Here is a 19,431-nt window from a genome sequence, read left to right as displayed (position 1 = left end):
ACTTACAAGAACTTCAGCAGGCTGGCTAAGATCCTCACAGCTGTATAGCAGCATTGCCTGGCAGCTAAAGCCCCACAACCAAGGAAATAAACTCTGTGACTGGTCAATCCGTTTGTCAAGTGTAACCACACCACACATTTGCTACACTTCACGACCCCACTCACAGAGCAAATGTACGCCAACCACATTCAGTGGGATGACAGCATCTGCTAAGCAGCTCCAGCCTTTGCGTCTCAGTCAGCCTTGTCCTCACCGTTCTTGGCCCAACCTCGGCTCATGGCTGCTACCACAATGCTGTACATGTTGAGCCAGGCTTGACGTAGCGGTGCCGTGTAGGCCTGGCCCAGACTGCACTGCAGCATGTAGAGAAGGGCCTCACCAACCGTCTGCAGTGGTCCAAAACAAACAACACAGACAGAAAAAAAAGAACAGAAGTGACTTTTTCACCGCTTGGTTGTGAAATTGCTTTTTTGAAAGAGTTGTACTATGAAAAGTTAGTCTTACGGCAAATGACTGGGTGCTGACTCCCACTGCCTGGTGCTTCCTCCCAAGATTGAGCAGGAAGTCTTCCAAGGAGTGAAGGTCGTCAAGGTGGCTGACTGCTGCATCAACCACAAGCATCACCTGAGATCAAACGCAAGTACACACAAAAAGTGTTCATCACTGTGCAAAAGCACAAATTACCTGTATATAGTTGTAGTTGTTACTGTGTGAACAGAGCTCACCTTGGTGACATGTTCCAGGAACTCTGGGCTGGAGAGGCAGTCTTGTGAGGAGCCACAGTTTGTATTGTAGTGGAACAGGCTGAGGAGCTCAGGGTCCAGCTCGAACAGTCTGCCACAGACAAATAGCACACGGCTCTACATGCATGTACACTCAGCATGGGCTGCCACTCATCAATGAAGACACAAAATCAATCAGTAAATCCAACATTTACAAATCTCTCCCACTAGGGTTTGATTTAGCGGCAGCTGTCTCAAACTAAATTGTGGATTCTTGCAGTCTGTCGCCAAGCAACAAGTCAAGCTTCTGGTCCCTGTGTGGGGAACGGATCTAGCTTAATTCCCTCTCCACACCTGTTACATGTTCTCACTCCAGAGCTATTAAGTAACAACATGAAAAACAAGCAGCACTTGTACTTTTAGCTGCTAATGGAAGGATAGCATTTTCTCTGTCTCAAGTCACTTCACTGGGTGGTGCGATTTTAAAAACTTGTTGCCTGTGTGAAACATTACCTTGAAAACATGATGATGCCATGAGGAATTTTGTTCTTGCCCAGACTCTCCCAGCTTCCTCGAATCAGCTCCTTGTCTTTTTCTGACAGAATCTCCATCTTCCCTCGGGCTGCAGAGACAAGATAAGTTCCTTTAAGGGGGGAAATGCAGTGAATCCACAGAATGAACTTCTAACACCTGGAAAGCAAAGTGTAGCATCAAGTGAGCAAACACAAATGAGCTGACATTAATTGAGCTATTAAGTTGGCTGGAGGAGATATGGTTCCCAGGCAAGACAAACACAAAGATACTGTACCTTCTTGAATTCAGTCTTCTTTCTGAACTTCTAGTGTTCACCGAGCCGAGGCTCTATCTGTGAGAGAGGTTGTGTGTGAGAGAGTGTGTGTTAATGTGGGTGTGAGGGCAGAAGCCTTGACTGATACTATGATACACTTGCTGTCTCTTTTCCTGGCCAACGGTGCAGTCAGGGAGACAAGTTGTGCCACGCTCTTATCTGTCACGCTGGCTGCTTTCTCTCTCTCTCCTTCCCGTTTACCTCATGATATTCTCTCTCTCCAGCAGCGGGGATATTATTCATGCCACTGAAGGAGAAAAAGAGGGATCTGTCTCTTCTGATCCAAAGAGGCTGCAGTGAACCACAGCTCCTCCTGCAGGTGGACCAAGGACCGAAAGATGAAAGACTCCGCAGATGCACATGATATGTGAACTGTGTTGGAACAGAAATTACTTCTAAATTATGATCAATATCTTTTAAGTAAACAAGAAGTGCACACAGCAAAATTACCAGAGAAGATGGCGTGAGCGTTTCATTAAGTGCAGTTGTAAGGGAGGCAAACTAAAGACAGGTTAGACCTCAGAAGAACAACTCCAAGAGCAGACAGTGAGATCATAAGTTCAAGGTCGCTCCATGATGACAAATTGTTGTTTTCCTCAAACCATTCCATTCAATCCGTCTCGTTGGACTGGACCAATCAGACTAACATCGATGAACCTCAGCGATCCATCCCCCATCACTTAAAACACTCTTTTTTGGACCATTGCAGATCAGGAACCCCCTACAAGGTCTGCAGTTTTGAAGACGCTCTGACTCCATCATCTATCCATCAAATTGTGAAAGGATCATTAATCTTGCCTGTTTTTTCTGCTTCCAACACATCAACTATAAATACTAAAGTTTTACCTGCTGCCTATTATATCCCATCCCACTGACATGTACTATTATGATTAATGCTATCCCCGTCATCTGTCGGATGTAATGGTATATATATATATATATATATATATATATATATATATATATATATATATATATATATATATATATATATATATATATATATATATATATATATATATATATATATATATATATATATATATATATATACCATTATGCTGATGGTAATTGCTGAGCAGCTTTGAGATGATGAGTAATTTAACAGCGGTGGGGTGAAACACAAAAAAAAGCTCATGAAGGAGAAAAAGGACAAATGAGGAAAATGTAAAACTAGGAATTTTCCAATAACTTATCAGTGACCAAGTCCTCAACGTCCTACATTAGCAACTCATACATGACAGAATTAAACATCTTTTACAGCTAGACTGATAAAAGAGATGAACACATCACCTCAGAGGAATTATATTGTTCAGCTTCTAAGCAGAGCCAACTGTCACATATTATATACATAACCTTGTGTGTAATGAAGTAGCTAACTCCCTTACACATTTCACAGACTGTAGGATTTCACTTGTATAATATCTAACAGGACTCGTGACATAAATTTCAGTTATGCACCAGGGGAATCAGAGGTGCACAGCGCTCTGCCGAGGGACTACGAGGCGAAGTGGGGAGGGATACAGGGTTCCCATGACAACCTGACAGGATGGAGCCCTTGAAGCTTTGTCATGTGATGGTTGAGATCACGATTGCTGGACTGTGTCAATATTTATTACCTGTAGCACTGTGTAATAGCATTTAACATTCCGTGCTTTAGTCTTTTTAATTATGAGTAACTAACTGATGCTTATTTAATTGGATCATGTAAAATATTGAATGCATTAGTTCATTTTTAATGAGGGATTTAGTAATGTTACAAATTTACTCATAGCTTTTCTATGTCCTATTTTGAAGCCCTACAAATATTCATTCCTTTAGCAGCCTTAATGCATAGCACAATGGCTTCCAACAAGTAGCGCTGATTTATGGCATGTGCAGTTCTCTATGATTACGTTTCGATTACAATCATATGCATTCCCATGTGGCTTGCGTGTATAAATAATCTCTACAATTCCTGGAAGTCAGCTATTCGTGTTGTACAAGGACAAATGGAGGTCAGCGTACAAGCATATTTGATGTGGGTCTGCAGGCTTGGAGCAGACCACTAAATTTGTCTCTTTGCACTGTTTATTTAGGTGGTAGTGTGGGTGTAGAAACAGCTGGGAACATTAACCCAACCATCTGAGAGAGTCACATGTCAGACGCTTAGTGTCCTCACAGGACACGGGACCCGCCTAATTAGAAAATATACATTTACTACACTTTTTTAAAAGAATATAAAACAAAAACCAAGCAAATAAATCTCAATATCTCACTGTAAAAGCTTGACAATTTCTTTTCACGATAGAATCTTCTTGTTTCTGGGTAAAACACAAATTTATGTCGCAGACAGTGTGGTGCTCTGATTTTTTTGTTCCCACTTTTTCTGTTTATTCTGGTAACCAAGAGTTCATCCTCTAAATTACAGTGTTTGTATTCCATTGCAAAAGTGTAGTTTCAGAACCAAAATTAGCATGTAAATTATATAAACATATACATGCACGTGTATACACAGTATATACATACATGTCAAATAAAAAAATATTAATCACTCATTAACTTTTACAGCTCTGTAAACTATTCCTACATTGTCCATCATATGTGCTTGTAAAGTTAATGTATAGTCATTTCATCATTTACAGTTACAAATCTTAAACTATCAAACCCTTCCTGTGATTTTTTTTGTGACATTTTTTGAGGACAGTGTTATTTTCTAGCAGGGAGCCCACAAAAAACGTTGTGGTGCTTGAAACCTTTGATCATGGCATTTCTTCCCCTTTGGACTTCACGCTCTTCTCTTCCACATCTTCAATTTCCTTCCCGTCATCTGCATTTTCTTCCCTAAATCAGACATTTTGGGTTAGGAAATGGCTGTATTATAATTACAATGAACTTTTACTTGGCTTTAGTATTTGTCATTTCTTCACTGAAGGCTGCAGGGCAAGCTTAGAAAATTATGTAATGCAATATGACCAAACCACATGATGTCCTTGGCTCTCTGACACCAGTGCTATTCATAATTTTACCAGACATAGTGGTATTACATAGTGTATGAACAAAACTAAAAATTCTCACCCTGCATGCCTGCTGTAGTTATCTTTCTCGTTCGTGTCAACCTCAGAAACAGATGACATGGATATTCCTTCCACTGTTTCACCATTTTCTTGAACAAATTGCTCCTTTATGCCAACATTCTCCAGCTTGTTTCTGTATACTCGCTCTGCCTGAGCCTTTGCATTTTTCTGCCAATAAAAAAAACTCAAAGTTAGTCTGAAGGAGCATCTCATTGACACTGTGATGTCATCTCCTCAGTTTCCTGTGTTACTTGCCTGTGTCACCTGTTCAAACAAAAAAGGTCGATCATTGACCCGTGCCTTCATATCTCTTAAATCCATCGTGTACTCTCTCATCCTCTGCTGGTCAGCCCTCCTTCACATTAGAGAAGATTATAGTTTGAGCTACTAAGACGGCCGTGTGTGCTTGTTGCACTGCAAGTTGAAAAGGTTGCATGTAGTAGCTGGAGAATGAGTGACCTCACTTGACCCATACTTACCGATGGTGCTGTAGTTTTTCATTATGCACTTCCTTCCAGCTGCTGTGTGGGTCCAGCAGTTTTGCATGAAGAGCGATCGTTTTCTTCATGGCCTGGGATCTCATTTGGTACTTTTGCAACCAGTCTGTACTCTCCTGATTTTTGCTATTCCTCATTTCAATTGACTGTCTGTGAAAATAAAAACCCAGTAAATATACTACATATTTGAAAGTATTCCTTAACTGTGGAGGAAGTTCCATTACAATCCGAGTCACCTGACAGCCGTGCTTCGCTTTCTCACAGCATCTGTGATGTAAATTGGGAGTGTGTCTTTGGACAGTGACGTTAAATTGCCAAGTGACTTGCTTCTACGAAGATTACTTATTTGGGGTTCCTGTGGATGAGAAGAAAAATATTTTTCGCTCAACTTAAGTTTAAATCATGCAAATGTAAATCCAGAAAAATAAATATCCAATTTGATCTTAAAGCCAGATGTAAGCATGAAAGTCTTTTCATGGACAGTAAAAATCTGTGCAGCGATTTTTGACCGAGGCGATGGTACCTTTTGCATGAAAAAGAATTAACCACACAACCTGCCTATGAATGTCAAACATCAGAGAGATAAAATCTTTATTCTGCTCTATAAAGTCTATGTATAGAATTCTGGCAATTTAATGCTTGTGACTTTAAGTCAAAATGCACCAACAAAACAGAGGGAATTAACAGATGTGCCAAGATGAACTTCCCCTGTCCAACAAATATTTGATTATGAAGCAAAAGACCTACACGAAGATAAAATGGGAATTCAAATGCAAATCGATAGAAGCTCCTTGACAAATATATGAAATAAAAGTTCAGGTTATGGAGGGACTACAGGACCACATGACAGATAGCTATATTCTCTCAAGATTTGCTCTAATTACGGTAAATTTATAATACTATATTTGCTGTAATCATCTATACTTGGGCTTTGCAGGTATTTTGACAATTTGCAATGTTTATCATGTATAACAGCACCAGCTTTAAGCACGACTAGTGGCTCCTTATCCCCACTGATAAAGAGAAGTGGTGGGTGAGTGTTTTTTTGATCCATCAATCAAGCAGAGAAGTAATAAAAAACTCGTGTGAAGCCATCTGGTGTTTTGAAATCCTGGATGTTGTCTTATGTAATTCAGCTGTAGACACTGGCTCTTGAAAACAGCCATTGTTATTATTATATTTTAATTTTACTGATGTACTTATTGAGAATATCACTGTTCCTTGGAAGCATGCTTTCCAAAATCACGACCTCTGACAAATCTGTTGAACATACATCTTCCATAAAATCAATTTAACTAATATGAAGCTACAAAGGAAACGCTGCACTGAAGTAAATAGCAATAGCTAATAATCACTAAAGAAAACCATGGTAAAAACTAATATTTTGGGAGCAAACAACGCAGTAGTATCATTTTACCTGTGTGTTTCCATGGTTCCTCCTGTATCGTCTTGCAGGGAGAGCCGATGTCCTCAGATGGAATGGCTGACATTTTATCTCATCTTTACTTTGTGTTTTTCTCAGCCCCTCTGTCTGCAAGGCTTTGTGGAGCCTGCTAAAGTTAGGAACCTGCTGGATGATTTTGGGATGGAAGGTGGGACTCTCATAGAGGAATCCTAACTTTTCCTTTCTGTTGCGCTCAGCAATACAAAGCTTCGGGCTGCCAGAAGCAGAAAGGTTCCTCTGCTGTCCTGTTTTCTGACAATGGACTGGCTTCATATCTTCTTGATCTGCACATAATTCCACAAAGTCAGGAAAAAGATAAAGCTGTACCACTGCATAAATTGTGTTAGATAAGTTAGATTATCAACATCATAATTTAGTCTACAAACACGATGTATCATTCAGAAAAGGTGCTTAATTTGTTGCGTTTGTTCCCAAAAGGCTGATGAGAAGTCTACATTGAATTCAACACAAACAACTACTTTTTCATCCATTTGAAATATGAATACTAACTACCTCTGTGAAGTAAGAATCAGAGATTTTCATTCTATAAAACGAACGAGTTTCATGAATTTTAGCAACATGAAAAGAAAACATCATGTATTTATAATGTTGTCTTGTGTCTATCAGACAGCTGGATACAACATGACGATCTGCAGGACATGTCGGGACACATCAACTACTATGAATACTTGGAGGTATTACATCTCATGTCTATTGATACCAGCAGTTCCCGAACAGAGATTCAGGGCATCTAAAAGATTGCATATGAGACATCTGAATGAAAATAATATATTAAATTATCATGAATATTTTCTATGGTTTTCTCAATTCAAGTGTCTAAATTTTTTTAAAGGAAAAGGTCTTTAGTTGACTTCTTAACAAAAGGTCACAAGCCAGTCTTCCTGGCTGTAAATGTGACACACCAAAAAGGAGTGGAATCTGCCAAAGAATGTCTGTAAAATGTGACACAGTTACAAAGGATCTGGTCTCTCCAGTTATTATACCAAAACAGCCCTTTAGACACCATCACGTGTGTGATTGTTCCGGTGGTGGTCAGAGGGGCCGTAGGCGCAGAGTAGCAGCCACGCCTCCGTCAGTCTGCCCCAGGGCAGCTGTGGCACATACGTAGCTTACCATCACCATGTATGAATGAGGAGTGAATGAATAATGGATCAAATGTAAAAGCGACTTTGAGTGTCCAGAAAAGCGCTACATGAATCGAATCCATTATTATTATTATCATCCAGTTGCAAAAGGACACATACCCTTCGGTTCTGAAGATGAAGAATCTTTGACCACTTTCCCAGAGGGCTTAAGAGCCTCAGTCTTGTTTTTCTGGGCCTTAAACATTTGGTTTAACATTGCTAGGTGTTTCTCCTTTTTCACCCTTTCTCTCTCTTGGAAGCTGAAAGGTTTTTGAATGGACAGCAAGAACTCCTTCCTCTGTTCACGGCCCTGCTCCCTCTCCTTCTCCCTCAGCGCCATCATTTCCTGATAGTAGGGCTGAATAACATGGCAGGGAACTGGACTAGCACAGAATTTCTTCTGACACTCAGCCTCTGCCTCTTCCTCTTTTTTCATCTGGGTTGTTTTAAATGAAGTCAGTCGTTCACACTGATGAGTCCCGGTAGAAGTCACCATGCAAGCCTTGACTAAATAATGATTTTGGTTTGTTGGAAACCGCCAGTCTAGACAAGGTGTGTTAGGCCTCTCTGATTTTCTCGGGTGGTGAAATGTCTCTTTGTCAGAAGTGGATCTTGGCATTACATTAAACCTGAAAGAAAATCAAGGTCAATAAGAAAGTAGATGTACCATATTTATTACAAAACTTTTGTTACAATTAGAAAACCAACTTGGCTTGATGGTTCGCTTCAGGTTTATCCCTGGAGTCTTGGTCTGTTGACAGTCGAGCATTCTCAGTAACCCTCCTCTCCAGCTCCTCACTGTGTCTCTTCTCTGTCTCTAACAGCTGCTGCCTGAGGGCTTCACTCAGGGCCTTTATCTGCTGCTGGAGGATCAACTCTGACCTGAGGTTATCCTGCAGGAAAGTCTCCTGCTTTGACATGTTGCTCTGACCTGCGAGGGAAATGAAATTTAGTCATGAAAGGTTGAATATTCCTGTGAACATACTTCATATAGTCCAACCTTTTGGTCTCTGTATATTTACAGAAAAAAAATAAGTAAGTAAGTGTAAGATATAAAGTTCAATTCAAATGAAGAGGGGAGGCTATTTAATTTTTGTTCAATAATAACAAATTGAATATTTCCTGCAGAAAGTTATGAGGGCTTTTTCTGACAGTTGTCATGGAGGAGTTTAACTTGGTTTATTCATGTTCGTATATAGAGTTCATATTGAATAAAAAGTTCGTGAGTATTTGAATAAAAATAATAATACTAGTAAGGAAAAGTAATTTATTTTAATATTGTAATATAACTCAAGGTGCCTGTATTTCTATTTTCAGAAGGATTCATCGAACCTGCTACAAAGTGCGCCGCCATGCTTGGTAAACACGTTACCATGGCAACCAGCCCTACGCTCCCTTAACACCGTGTGTGATGTAAATGTGCGTTTACTGACTGTCTGCAAATATTTACTCTCACACTTCAAAACAAAACAAAGCCCCTTGGACATGTTTGCATAATTAAAACGGGTTTAAAGGGAATTCTAAATTTAAATTTTTAATTTACGGTAATACGAACCACCAAGCTGCTAAAAAAAAAAAAAACGAGTTTTAGGGTGAGCTCCCCGGAATCGCAGCGTCTTCCCAACTCCTACCGTTGTGTCTCCGCTGATGACACACCACAGCTCATTGGTGATGCTAACAGAAAACTCCGGCGGGATACAGCCTTCAGAGAACAACAAAACGCGACTGAACTGAACGCCACCGAAACTGAAACTTCTCAGTTTCGGTGGCGTTAGCGCTGTTTGTGGACAGGCGCTGTAACGTCGCCTTGCACGTACGTCTCCTGTGATTGGTCGCGAACCCGGAAGTATATCACGTGGAGCGCTTGTCAACACAACATGGCTGGATTGTACAGGGGAAACAACCGCTGCTATTAGGACATCGTCAAGGAGAGACGTTTGTTTGGGTGTCGCATTGACGCACCCAGACCTTCAAGTTAGGATCGTTTCTCGTATTTAATGTGGAGTTTGTTTCATGTGAAGACAGAATCATGCATAAACTCACAAAGGCGACGATGGCCTTAAATGGGCTCGGTCGTTATTTCATTGCTGAGAAGAATTTATCTGTTTTTAAATTAGTGACTCGGGGATTAGTGGCTGCAGAGCCCGGGGAAGATTCAGGCAGTAATGAAGTTTATGATGTTATCATATCAGGGGGAGGAATGGTTGGCTCTGCAATGGCTTGTTCCTTGGGTAAGTAATGCCTTCTCGACCACACGTGAACAAATTTGGACGTCTGACGTCACTTATTGTTCTGTTGACAATATCATAATTCAACCAAACTTCTATTTCCTCAGATAAGTATTCAAAAACTCTAAAATGTAAAAACACATTGATTGTTGATTGAGAGTTCTGGCTTCAGGTAACAAGTTCTCAAACTATGGCAGTTGGCAGCACAAGTTTTCAATCGTAAAAGCTGAATTGGAATAATATACTAATATATATATATAGATAGATAGATAGATAGATAGATACTTTATTAATCCCGGAGGAAATTGCATATATCCACTGCTCAGGCATTACTTAACAAATAATACTGGATAAACACCAGGAGAAAAGGAAACACTGACATCACAGGACATACCACAAGACATACATTACACTAACAGACAGGCACATGCAGCACTAACAGGACTTATATACTAAACTATAACTAAAAATATAAACAGTATAAAATTTAAAAATATTACAGTATTAAAATATAAACAGTATAAAATAAAATCTAAACAGTATAAAATTGAATGAAAATATAAAAACAGTATAAGAAATAAATAAATAAATTTTATATATATATATATACACAACAGTATAAAATTAAATTTAAATTAAATTAAATCCATTTTCAACCCCGTGCTGACCTCGCCACCTCCCCCCCGCTCCTCCTGAGAGAGTCATTGTACCCCCTGATGGCACGGGGCACGAAGGAGGACCTCAGCCTCTCTGTGGAGGCGCTGTGTGACAGCAGTCTGCCGCTGAAGGTGCTTCACTGCTGGGAGAAGGTGGTGTGTAGGGGGTGCCTGGTGTTGTTCATGATGGCCTTAATTTTAGACATGGTCCTGCTCTCCAGGAGCATATCCACAGAGTCCAGGCTCAGCCCGACCACTGAGCCCGCTCTGCCGATGAGTCTGTTCAGACGGTCCATATCTCATATATATATATATATATGAGATATGGTATATATATATATATATATATATATATATATATATATATATATATATATGAGATATGATATATATATATATATATATATATCAGCTGTTTGCAATACACAAATAAAAAATTCATTTGAAATGTCTCAATAAAGTTACCATTTTGTTTCATCATGAATTTAGACCTGAAAAAAATTTTGTACAGCATCCAACTGTGGAAAAACCTGTGTGATTTGTTTATTGCAAGCAGTTACATGCTTTTTCAGTATGTCAAATATACAATGGGGATTGAATAATTGTGTTTCTGGCTGTATATTATGTATACATAAAGTTTGGATCATTTTTGCCAGGCATGGATCCTAACTTGTTTGGTAAGAAGATTCTCCTACTTGAAGCGGGAAACAAGAAAGTGATGGACAAAGTCCCAGACACCTACAGCACCAGAGTCAGCTCCATCAGTCCTGGCTCTGCCACCCTCCTCAGCAGTACAGTATACACTAACAGCTTGAAAACATTGTCAAATGATGTTTAACATTTTTTGTTGTTATATTTTTTTGAAGTGCTTTGTCGATTTAAAAAGGGCAGTTTCACCAAAGATAGAGAATAAAGCAAAATATTCTTTCCTTGATGATTAGCTCATTTTCCTGTCATAAGGCTGTCCTGCTAGATTTTAAAATGGCTCAGTGTAAGCTGTTGATCAGACAGTCCAGGCATGAAGGCTTTGCAGGGATCACATCTGACCTCAATTGTTCGTTGTGTGAGGGGTCACCTGAGATGTCCTGAAACAGCTTTTTTTTTCTTATACTCAATCCTAAACTATTGTTAAAGCCATGGCTGTTAAAGTCATATCCAAAAAAGTGCACAGTAATCGAAGCTTGATTATGTTGTCCATGAATGATGCTCTGTGCTCAAACTTTGCTATTTTGGGTCAAATATCCATTACAAATATCTAAACATGAGTATCATTCAGATCTGTGCTTTTTTTAATCGTATGCACTGGCACACAGCCAGTGATTTTAACACTTGCCTCTCACCAATGAACCATATGGCAGAGATTTAAGACTAAGCAAGAGCTGTGATTCACAAATATTTTATCTATCTTCTGCAATATTTTAGAAAAGAGTAGATAGATAATAGATCTAGGTAATAAATGTTAAAAATGCTGATGGCAATTTCTCAGAGTGCAAAAAAAATTTCTTTAAATGTCTTCTTTTTTCAGTCTAAGAATAAAAGTCTCATTTACCATCATATGTAACAAACAAGTCCACAAATCCTCACATCTGTCAAGCTGGAAATAGTAAATCCTTAGCATTTTCCTTTCACTTTAGAGCTGATGCTAATAATCAATGACCAATTATTTGATCAATTATTGCACTATTTGCGCCATTTGGTGTCACTCCAGTAATTTCTCAGCTGAGACTGGTTGTTTTCTCAAGTTATTTTCTCACTCCAGATATACAAAAGTAACAAACACAGTTAAAGTGTCTCAAAAAATATTCAATGTTTTAGTTTGGTCATAAAAATTATAACAAAGGAATAAACACCTCGACGTGGTCAGAACGGTGGGGAGGTGGGTAGGCGGTGGCTCACAGCAAGCAGGGTTTGATTCCACCTTATGACGTTTTTGGATGGAATTTGCATGTTCTGCCTGTGTCTCTGTGGGTGTTCTCTAAGTTCTCTAACTTCCTTCCACCATCAAAAATGTGTTATACAAGTGAACTGGGGACTCTAAACCTCAGTTAAAATCTCAAGTAACGTCTTTCATTTGGATCCTATTTGTTCACACTGCAGAGGTCACTCTTATATGTTCAGAGATTTTATTTAACATTGACACAGTGGGTCCAAGTCTGTTTAAACCTTGTGCCTAATTGTGTTTTCACCTCACCAGCACCTGCTCTAAAAGTTAAAGTGGCTTGTCCAAAACCTTTGGAACACTGGTTATCCTTTACAATAAAAAAAAAAAAATCATGTAGACTGAAGTTACAGCACAAAAATCAGTCATTTTAGAACTAAAAATTCTAACTTTGTTACTCTCTTTCAGCTTCATTGTATTTAGTTTCATTGAACGGACTTTAACTTTCTGCTTTCTTACACTGAATAGTTATTTTTCAAAACATTGGCATACCTTACTTTTGAATTGTTTAGTGATGTTTCTGTAAATGGGTTTGTGTACACAGGTATCGGAGCATGGGAGCAAATCACAAAGATGAGGTGCAAACCCTATAAAAAGATGCAGGTATGTGGATCCTCTCTCCTTCACAAGTTTTGTTTTTTTTTAAATTTTGCACAACCCAAGGGTACATCAGCTCGGTTTGAACGGTTATGTCAAAATTTCAGAAAAAATGTAATTTAGAGATGGACCAAAATAACTAAAACCAACACTGCAGCACAGAACATCCTGAAATCTTTCTGTTACACAACTTGAGTTTGTCTTTGTATGTCTTATTTATGGGCATACTGTGTTTATGTCACCGAGGTCAGGCCACATGGTGGAAGAGCATTTATGACACTTCCAATCATCTTAATGAACAATCCACAATCCCCACATTGATGTAGTATCATATGTAGTACATAGCAATGTGTGCTGGTTCAACAGCGTTGTGTGATCTATGCCAATATGAATACTAAGTAGTAACATTGGATTGTTTGCCGTCCTTTCACATTTTATTTATTAAAGCCATTTTCTAAATGAGAAATAAATCATGTTGACGTCTTCAAATTGGTACTCACTCCATGTATCTTCTAATTATGAAGATTCATGTGAACAACAGAGAGAAGATGACAGATTAGGAGAGCGGTTGTTTGCAGCAGAGTAAACCCGCTTTACGACTGTGGGTGCAGGCTCAGTCCGTCTTGTAAGATGTGGTTGGTGTGTACCAAACACTCGACCGCAGAGTTTCGCTCTAGGGCTAAGATGTCATCATGCAGTGCCTTACAGTGATTATGGTAGTGTACCTCCTCCATTATACTTTCATTCTGCTACCACTGTTTTGGCAGGTTTGCTCATTGTATCTCAGTCATATACATCTACAGCCATAGTGCTGGAAAGTATGCACTGTACATCCGATCTAAATGACATTCTTTCCATGCAATCTTCCACCTTAAATATCCAGTAAGGGTTGAGGGTTTGGATTTGAATAGAAGCCACACAGAGTTCTTGCCATCAACGCGTAATTTTGCTCACATTTTTTTTCCAAGTTGCCAGGAATTGCATTGTTCAAAACTCGTACTGAAAGTATATAGTAACCGAGTTCACCCGAAAGCTGCATCATTTTTCCTCGCATTAAACAAAACCAAAACAATTTTTGGGTTGGTCTCAGTAAATCTTTCTTTAAAAACCACTTATCACAAGCTGCAAACCCACTACCATTAGTGGTTTTCTGTAGGGCATATCCCCCTACTTTATGGCACGTTGGAAAAAAGTAGTGCAGCAGCATATTACTGCAGAATGATGGGTTCTGTCACCATAGTTACAAGCCAAGAGAGAATTAACCTTGTGCAAACATGTTTCACCCCCTCATGTTTAACTGAAATGTTGCTTACAGGGCTGGAATTACAGAAGCCTGCAACTATATCTAATTCTGCCACTTTTAGTTGGTGGATAAATATTGACTCTGTCTTTATGTTCGCAAACATGTCATTTGTTATTTGTGTTTCCAAAAAAAATGTTTGCAAAAATCCACATCACAAAAATGTCATTCGGTCGTGCACCTCAGGGAGTTCCATCAAGCTCTTGTTGGCCATCACGTACGAGTGATGACCCTCATCACTGAAAGTTTGATGTCTGTAGGTTGTGCCAACCTCCTGCAACTAACAACCTTGATGTGTACAGTTCAGTGAAGTAAAACTTCTATGGCCAGCTATATATAGGTAGAGGGGGATGCATTTAAGGAGAGACTTGAAGACCGCAAGCATAATGGGCCTCTCATTTAGGTTTGGGATGCCTGCTCTGACGCCCTGATCACATTCGATAAGGAGAACCTGCAGGAGGAGATGGCATACATTGTGGAGAACGACATCGTTGTGGCGGCGCTCACCGAACAGCTGGACAGTCTGCCCGGTAAGCCTGGAGTTCACGAGTGAAACAACTGGCACACAGTAGCGGAGCTCTGTAAGACCTCTTGATTCCTGTTCCCTCTGCCTAATGGATGTGGAGTCTGGCAGCTAGTGATGCCACATTTATCCCATCCTGTCCACCAGGTTTTTGCTTATTTGTACTCTCTCCCAGTGACTCTATTCAAGGACAACTTAAAGCCTTGGAGCTGCCCATGCTTTTCCTGCAATTTCAATCAAAACCCCACATTTTTGGAACTCAGATGTTCGGCACCGTCTAAGGACACGTGAACTGGTCTAGTGACCTATTTAAAGCTGTCATGTGATCCTAACCTCGCCACCTCTCAGGACATTGAAGCCGTGACAGCGTGTTGTGCTACACGACTTTGACCTTAGACCAACTTTCGTGAGGTTTGCAAATAAAATGAAAGTCTGCTTGTGCCGAACAGTTAAAGTGGCATATTTATAAACACTTTTCAGCACTTTTTACCAAACGACAGATGTGCGGTTTTGCCTCATATGACTCCCATTTGTCCACCTCTCTCTCCTCTCATTTTAGCAGTGATGTTAGGCTTAATGCAACACATGAGAGTTGCGTGCCGCACCAGCTGGTTTCAGTGTGGCCCTGCCTTCCAATCACTGAAAACTCATGTTTGAAATGTGTGTAAAGAAACCAGTATCTGTTTTGTGGATCTGTCCTGCCTCTAGTTGGCAGGAAAGCGCAGGATCCTTTCATGTTTGGGATGTCCAGCTGCTCATATTTTAGGAAGAGGAGCACTTCAAGTGAAATATTCTGTGAGTTGGCACCATGTGTCAAGTGCGGTGTGGTCTTCTTGTAGATAAACACTATTAGCAAGTGTGATGCTGCACGCCAAAACCATTAAGTAGACCGTCAAATGTGAACTTCGGCAGCAGTTATGCACCAGAGGAGGAAAACCAGTGGTGTTTTATGAGGTGCTTTATAGGTCGTCTGGTTGCAAGCACACCATCTTTGACCAAAAAAGTAGCAAAGCACTCATTTTGGTGATGATACACAGGACCCAAAACCAAACCTTTTGTGCGATAATCTCACCAGTTGTCATTTTTATTTACGAAATGCTGATTATTTTCTAGTGCGCTGCGTTTGTTGACACCAGTTTAATGTCCTGATTGTCTGTCAGATAATGTACAAGTCAAATACAGGTCCAGGGTGGTGGAGTACACATGGCCCATGCCTCACCAGGCAGCCGACTCAATCCCATGGGTCCAGGTCAGGTTGGCCAGCGGAGAGACTGTCCAGACCAAGCTGCTGGTTCGTTTGAGTCTATTCAAGCTTTCATCATTCTCACTTTCTCAATTACAGGTATATTCATTTCTTTATCTGTTTTTTTTCTTCTTCTTTTTCCTTTTTTCAGATCGGAGCAGATGGAGCAAACTCTATGGTGAGACGGGCGTTGGGGATCCCCACAGTTAAGTGGAACTATGACCAATCTGCTGTGGTTGCTGTGCTGCACCTATCAGAGGTTGGCATTCCACTTGGTACAGAGTGTAATTTTTGTGCTATGCATCACGCCCTGTATACTTTATTTTTACATTTTAAACATACACAACATCTTATGTTACAGAGTGATTTCACACAATGTTTTCACAGTAGTTGTGTCACAGTGTGGACCCAAAAGTGTAACATGACAATTTTCTCAGTGTGATGTTGTATTTGTGTTGGACAGCCCACAGAAAACATTGTTGCATGGCAGAGGTTCCTCCCAACAGGACCCATTGCAATGTTACCGGTAATATATCTGCATTATTTGTGCTCTATTTAAATTGTTACTAAATATCCATCAGTCACATGTCTGATATCTGAGTCCATGCTTTGTGCTGCAGCTGTCGGACACGGAGAGCTCTCTGGTGTGGTCGACCAGTCATCAACTTGCGGAGGAGCTTCTGGAGATGGATGAGGAGAGCTTTGTTGATGCTATTAACTCTGCTTTTGTGAGTTTTGTTCCATCCCTTCTAATGCTGATGCTGTATTTTCCATGTGTGTCAGCAAGATATTGCAACACTTCAGTGTTTGTGTGTGGCATCCTTTGCAGGGATTGTCCATCCACGTGTCAAGCTGTTTTTTTAGTGATTCACACAAACAGTTTTGTCATTGTTTAGGCCAAACTTTACACAATACTAATATTTCATTGTCATCTTTCTGTTTGGAGAACCTCCCTTTTCCCAAGCTTGCTATTTTTACTGGGCCTGCTGATGGACAGGGTCACCACGGTTGAGTCACATTGGGTTTTAGGACTGGTTTGCTAATTAAACCTGTGGTCGACCAATGTCGACCATTACTGCATGGAATGTTTTTCAAACAGGGCTAATTCAACTGCATTGCCTGGCCGGCATCTTCTTTTAATCAGCCTAGCTCCCACAGCTCTGCCAAACCAGTCAGAGAGGAGGGGGACACTTTTGCTGGCCCGTACTTTAGTCTTACTCCTGTGTCAGCTAATTTCTTTGTCCAGTCAAAGGAATAATGTCTGTTTTCTCTCTCTTATGGTCAGTTTTTATTCTTTTCTGAATGTCTGTCTTCTTGCCCGTCTGTGCCTGCACAACAGTGGAGTAATGAGAACCAGTCCGAGCTGATTGAGACGGCGGGCTCCCTGTTCCGCGGTGCCCTTTCAGCCATCATGCCGTCTGCAGGTTCACCGCGGCAGCTTCCTCCCAGTGTGGCAGGGATTGGACCAAAGTCCCGCGTCATGTTTCCTCTGGGCATGGGTCATGCGTCAGAGTATACCAGACACCGGGTAGCTCTCATTGGGTAAGATAGCTGGTTAAGTAGATAAATAATAATGGCTTGCAGCACTTATGTTTAAGTGATCAAATCATGGATTTTTTGTATTTTCTCAACCAGTGATTTACTTCACAGGCAAGGGGAATGGCACCTAGATCGTGCATGGTGCATTAAATATCATACATTGAGCTGACTGCTTTTGAACAGAGATAAGGCCAGGGGATTTGTTTGTCTTTGCAGGGATGCAGCCCATCGTGTCCATCCTCTGGCGGGTCAGGGAGTCAATCTGGGCTTTGGGGATGTGGCTTGTCTCACACAGCTCCTGAGCCAGGCAGCCTTTAATGGGAAGGACCTGGGTCAGTGACATTTCCAAACAGACACAAGCGCTGCAACCATACCATGGTGGTTTCCCCCCTAAGCTCTTTTCCATAGTTGAAGCTAAAAAGCATCAGGTCTTCTGGTAACATTTATTTGATTTTTGCGTGTGTGCGTGTAGGATAAAAAGGGGACATCCTGTTATGGTGACTCGTGTTTATGTTTAATTCAACTTAGAAATAAATAGCAGCAGTGTATTGACTTAATGTAGAAAAGATGACAGACACACAGAACTTTAAGGAATACCACACATGAATGCTTTTAAGAAATAAACTGTCAAAATGCAATGATGATGCTTGATTTTTGCAACGTCCTCTTATTTTCAGAGGATTTTAATGTTTCAGGAAACTAGTTAAAGATGGTTGATTCGTGAACCTCTGAAACATTAAGTTATTTTGCATAGAATCCATTTCAAACTTGTCCTCAGTGGTTAACCCCCAGTTTCGTCTTTATTTGTGCAGGAGCGATTCAGCATTTGTTAGAGTACGAAACCGAACGCCAGCGACACAATCTGCCCATGATGTCCGCCATCGACCTCATGAAACGACTTTATTCCACCAACGCTGCTCCAGTCGTCCTCCTACGCACCTTTGGTCTGCAGGCCACCAACATGCTCCCATTGCTAAAAGTAAGTTCCTCTGGGATTTACATCCAAACATATCTTCCCTGGGAAAACTGACCATCAGGAAGATAATATCAACCACCTGTCATCCCTAAGCTCCACCCCCAGTAGGACCACACCCTGCACCTTCTTTTCTGATTACACAGAGCTTTACTTTAGCGGTGTCTATAATTTCCAGGGTTCTGAACCTACTACTATGGCATCTAAGTTTAGCCCCAAATTTAGTGTTACCAAAAGTGTGTGGGTGGGGTTCAGGGCTGGCTCTAGGGCAGCGGACAGCGGTGTTGGCTTGTGTTTTCACACCCCTTTTATTACCGACCACTCATGTGAAATGATTTTATTCCCTACTAAGTGATTCAGACCAACACAACTATAACTGGTTGTAAAGGCATTTCACTGTGAAGGCACAAAGTTAAACAGGACATTTTTTCCTCATTAAATGTTGTGAGTTCATCGGTTTGCAGTTTTTGTGTAGACATCTGCTCGCTCGTTTACTTTTAGCAAGCATGATTCAAAATTTACTTAGATGTTCCGGAGGATGACCATCTTTGACTCTTTTGCTTCTGCAGGAGCAGATCATGGCGTTTGCAAGCAAGTGATGCAGTAGTGTTGTGGATCTTCTATTGCTGTAAAAATTGCAAATGTAAAAAAATAAAGATATATTTTACGTGATTTTGGGACTCATTTTTGAGTTTGCATTATAATGTAGTGCACTATGTTGT

General features: G+C 40.4%; 3 protein-coding genes across 3 annotated transcripts; 1 reads left to right on the top strand and 2 right to left on the bottom strand.

Annotated features, from left to right (window-relative positions):
* ngb (neuroglobin) lies at window positions 1-1,333 on the bottom strand. The gene is made up of 5 exons (XM_068339341.1): window positions 1,236-1,333; window positions 1,094-1,100; window positions 726-860; window positions 505-624; window positions 1-386 (listed from the first exon to the last, which is right to left on the bottom strand). The coding sequence occupies exons 1-5, from the start codon at window positions 1,331-1,333 to the stop codon at window positions 234-236; spliced, it is 513 nt and encodes a 170-aa protein (XP_068195442.1). The 3' UTR covers window positions 1-233.
* Window positions 1,334-3,932: 2,599 nt separating this feature from the next.
* Window positions 3,933-9,477, bottom strand: fam161b (FAM161 centrosomal protein B). The gene is made up of 9 exons (XM_068339401.1): window positions 9,343-9,477; window positions 8,420-8,642; window positions 7,832-8,340; window positions 6,540-6,850; window positions 5,359-5,477; window positions 5,105-5,272; window positions 4,881-4,980; window positions 4,627-4,793; window positions 3,933-4,392 (listed from the first exon to the last, which is right to left on the bottom strand). The coding sequence occupies exons 2-9, from the start codon at window positions 8,629-8,631 to the stop codon at window positions 4,311-4,313; spliced, it is 1,668 nt and encodes a 555-aa protein (XP_068195502.1). The 5' UTR covers window positions 8,632-8,642; window positions 9,343-9,477; the 3' UTR covers window positions 3,933-4,310.
* Window positions 9,478-9,578: 101 nt separating this feature from the next.
* On the top strand, window positions 9,579-19,382 carry coq6 (coenzyme Q6 monooxygenase). Its single transcript, XM_068339633.1, has 12 exons — window positions 9,579-9,942; window positions 11,252-11,386; window positions 13,079-13,137; window positions 14,835-14,961; window positions 16,115-16,245; window positions 16,349-16,456; window positions 16,661-16,723; window positions 16,818-16,925; window positions 17,537-17,739; window positions 17,953-18,068; window positions 18,549-18,715; window positions 19,279-19,382. The coding sequence occupies exons 1-12, from the start codon at window positions 9,741-9,743 to the stop codon at window positions 19,306-19,308; spliced, it is 1,449 nt and encodes a 482-aa protein (XP_068195734.1). The 5' UTR covers window positions 9,579-9,740; the 3' UTR covers window positions 19,309-19,382.
* The last annotated feature ends 49 nt before the right edge of the window (window positions 19,383-19,431 follow it).

This window comes from Antennarius striatus, chromosome 17 (assembly GCF_040054535.1).
Source record: "Antennarius striatus isolate MH-2024 chromosome 17, ASM4005453v1, whole genome shotgun sequence".
In the NCBI taxonomy this organism is placed as follows: domain Eukaryota; kingdom Metazoa; phylum Chordata; class Actinopteri; order Lophiiformes; family Antennariidae; genus Antennarius; species Antennarius striatus.
The sequence above is the reverse complement of the archived record's forward strand: the minus strand, read 5'-3'. Positions and strand labels throughout refer to the sequence as shown.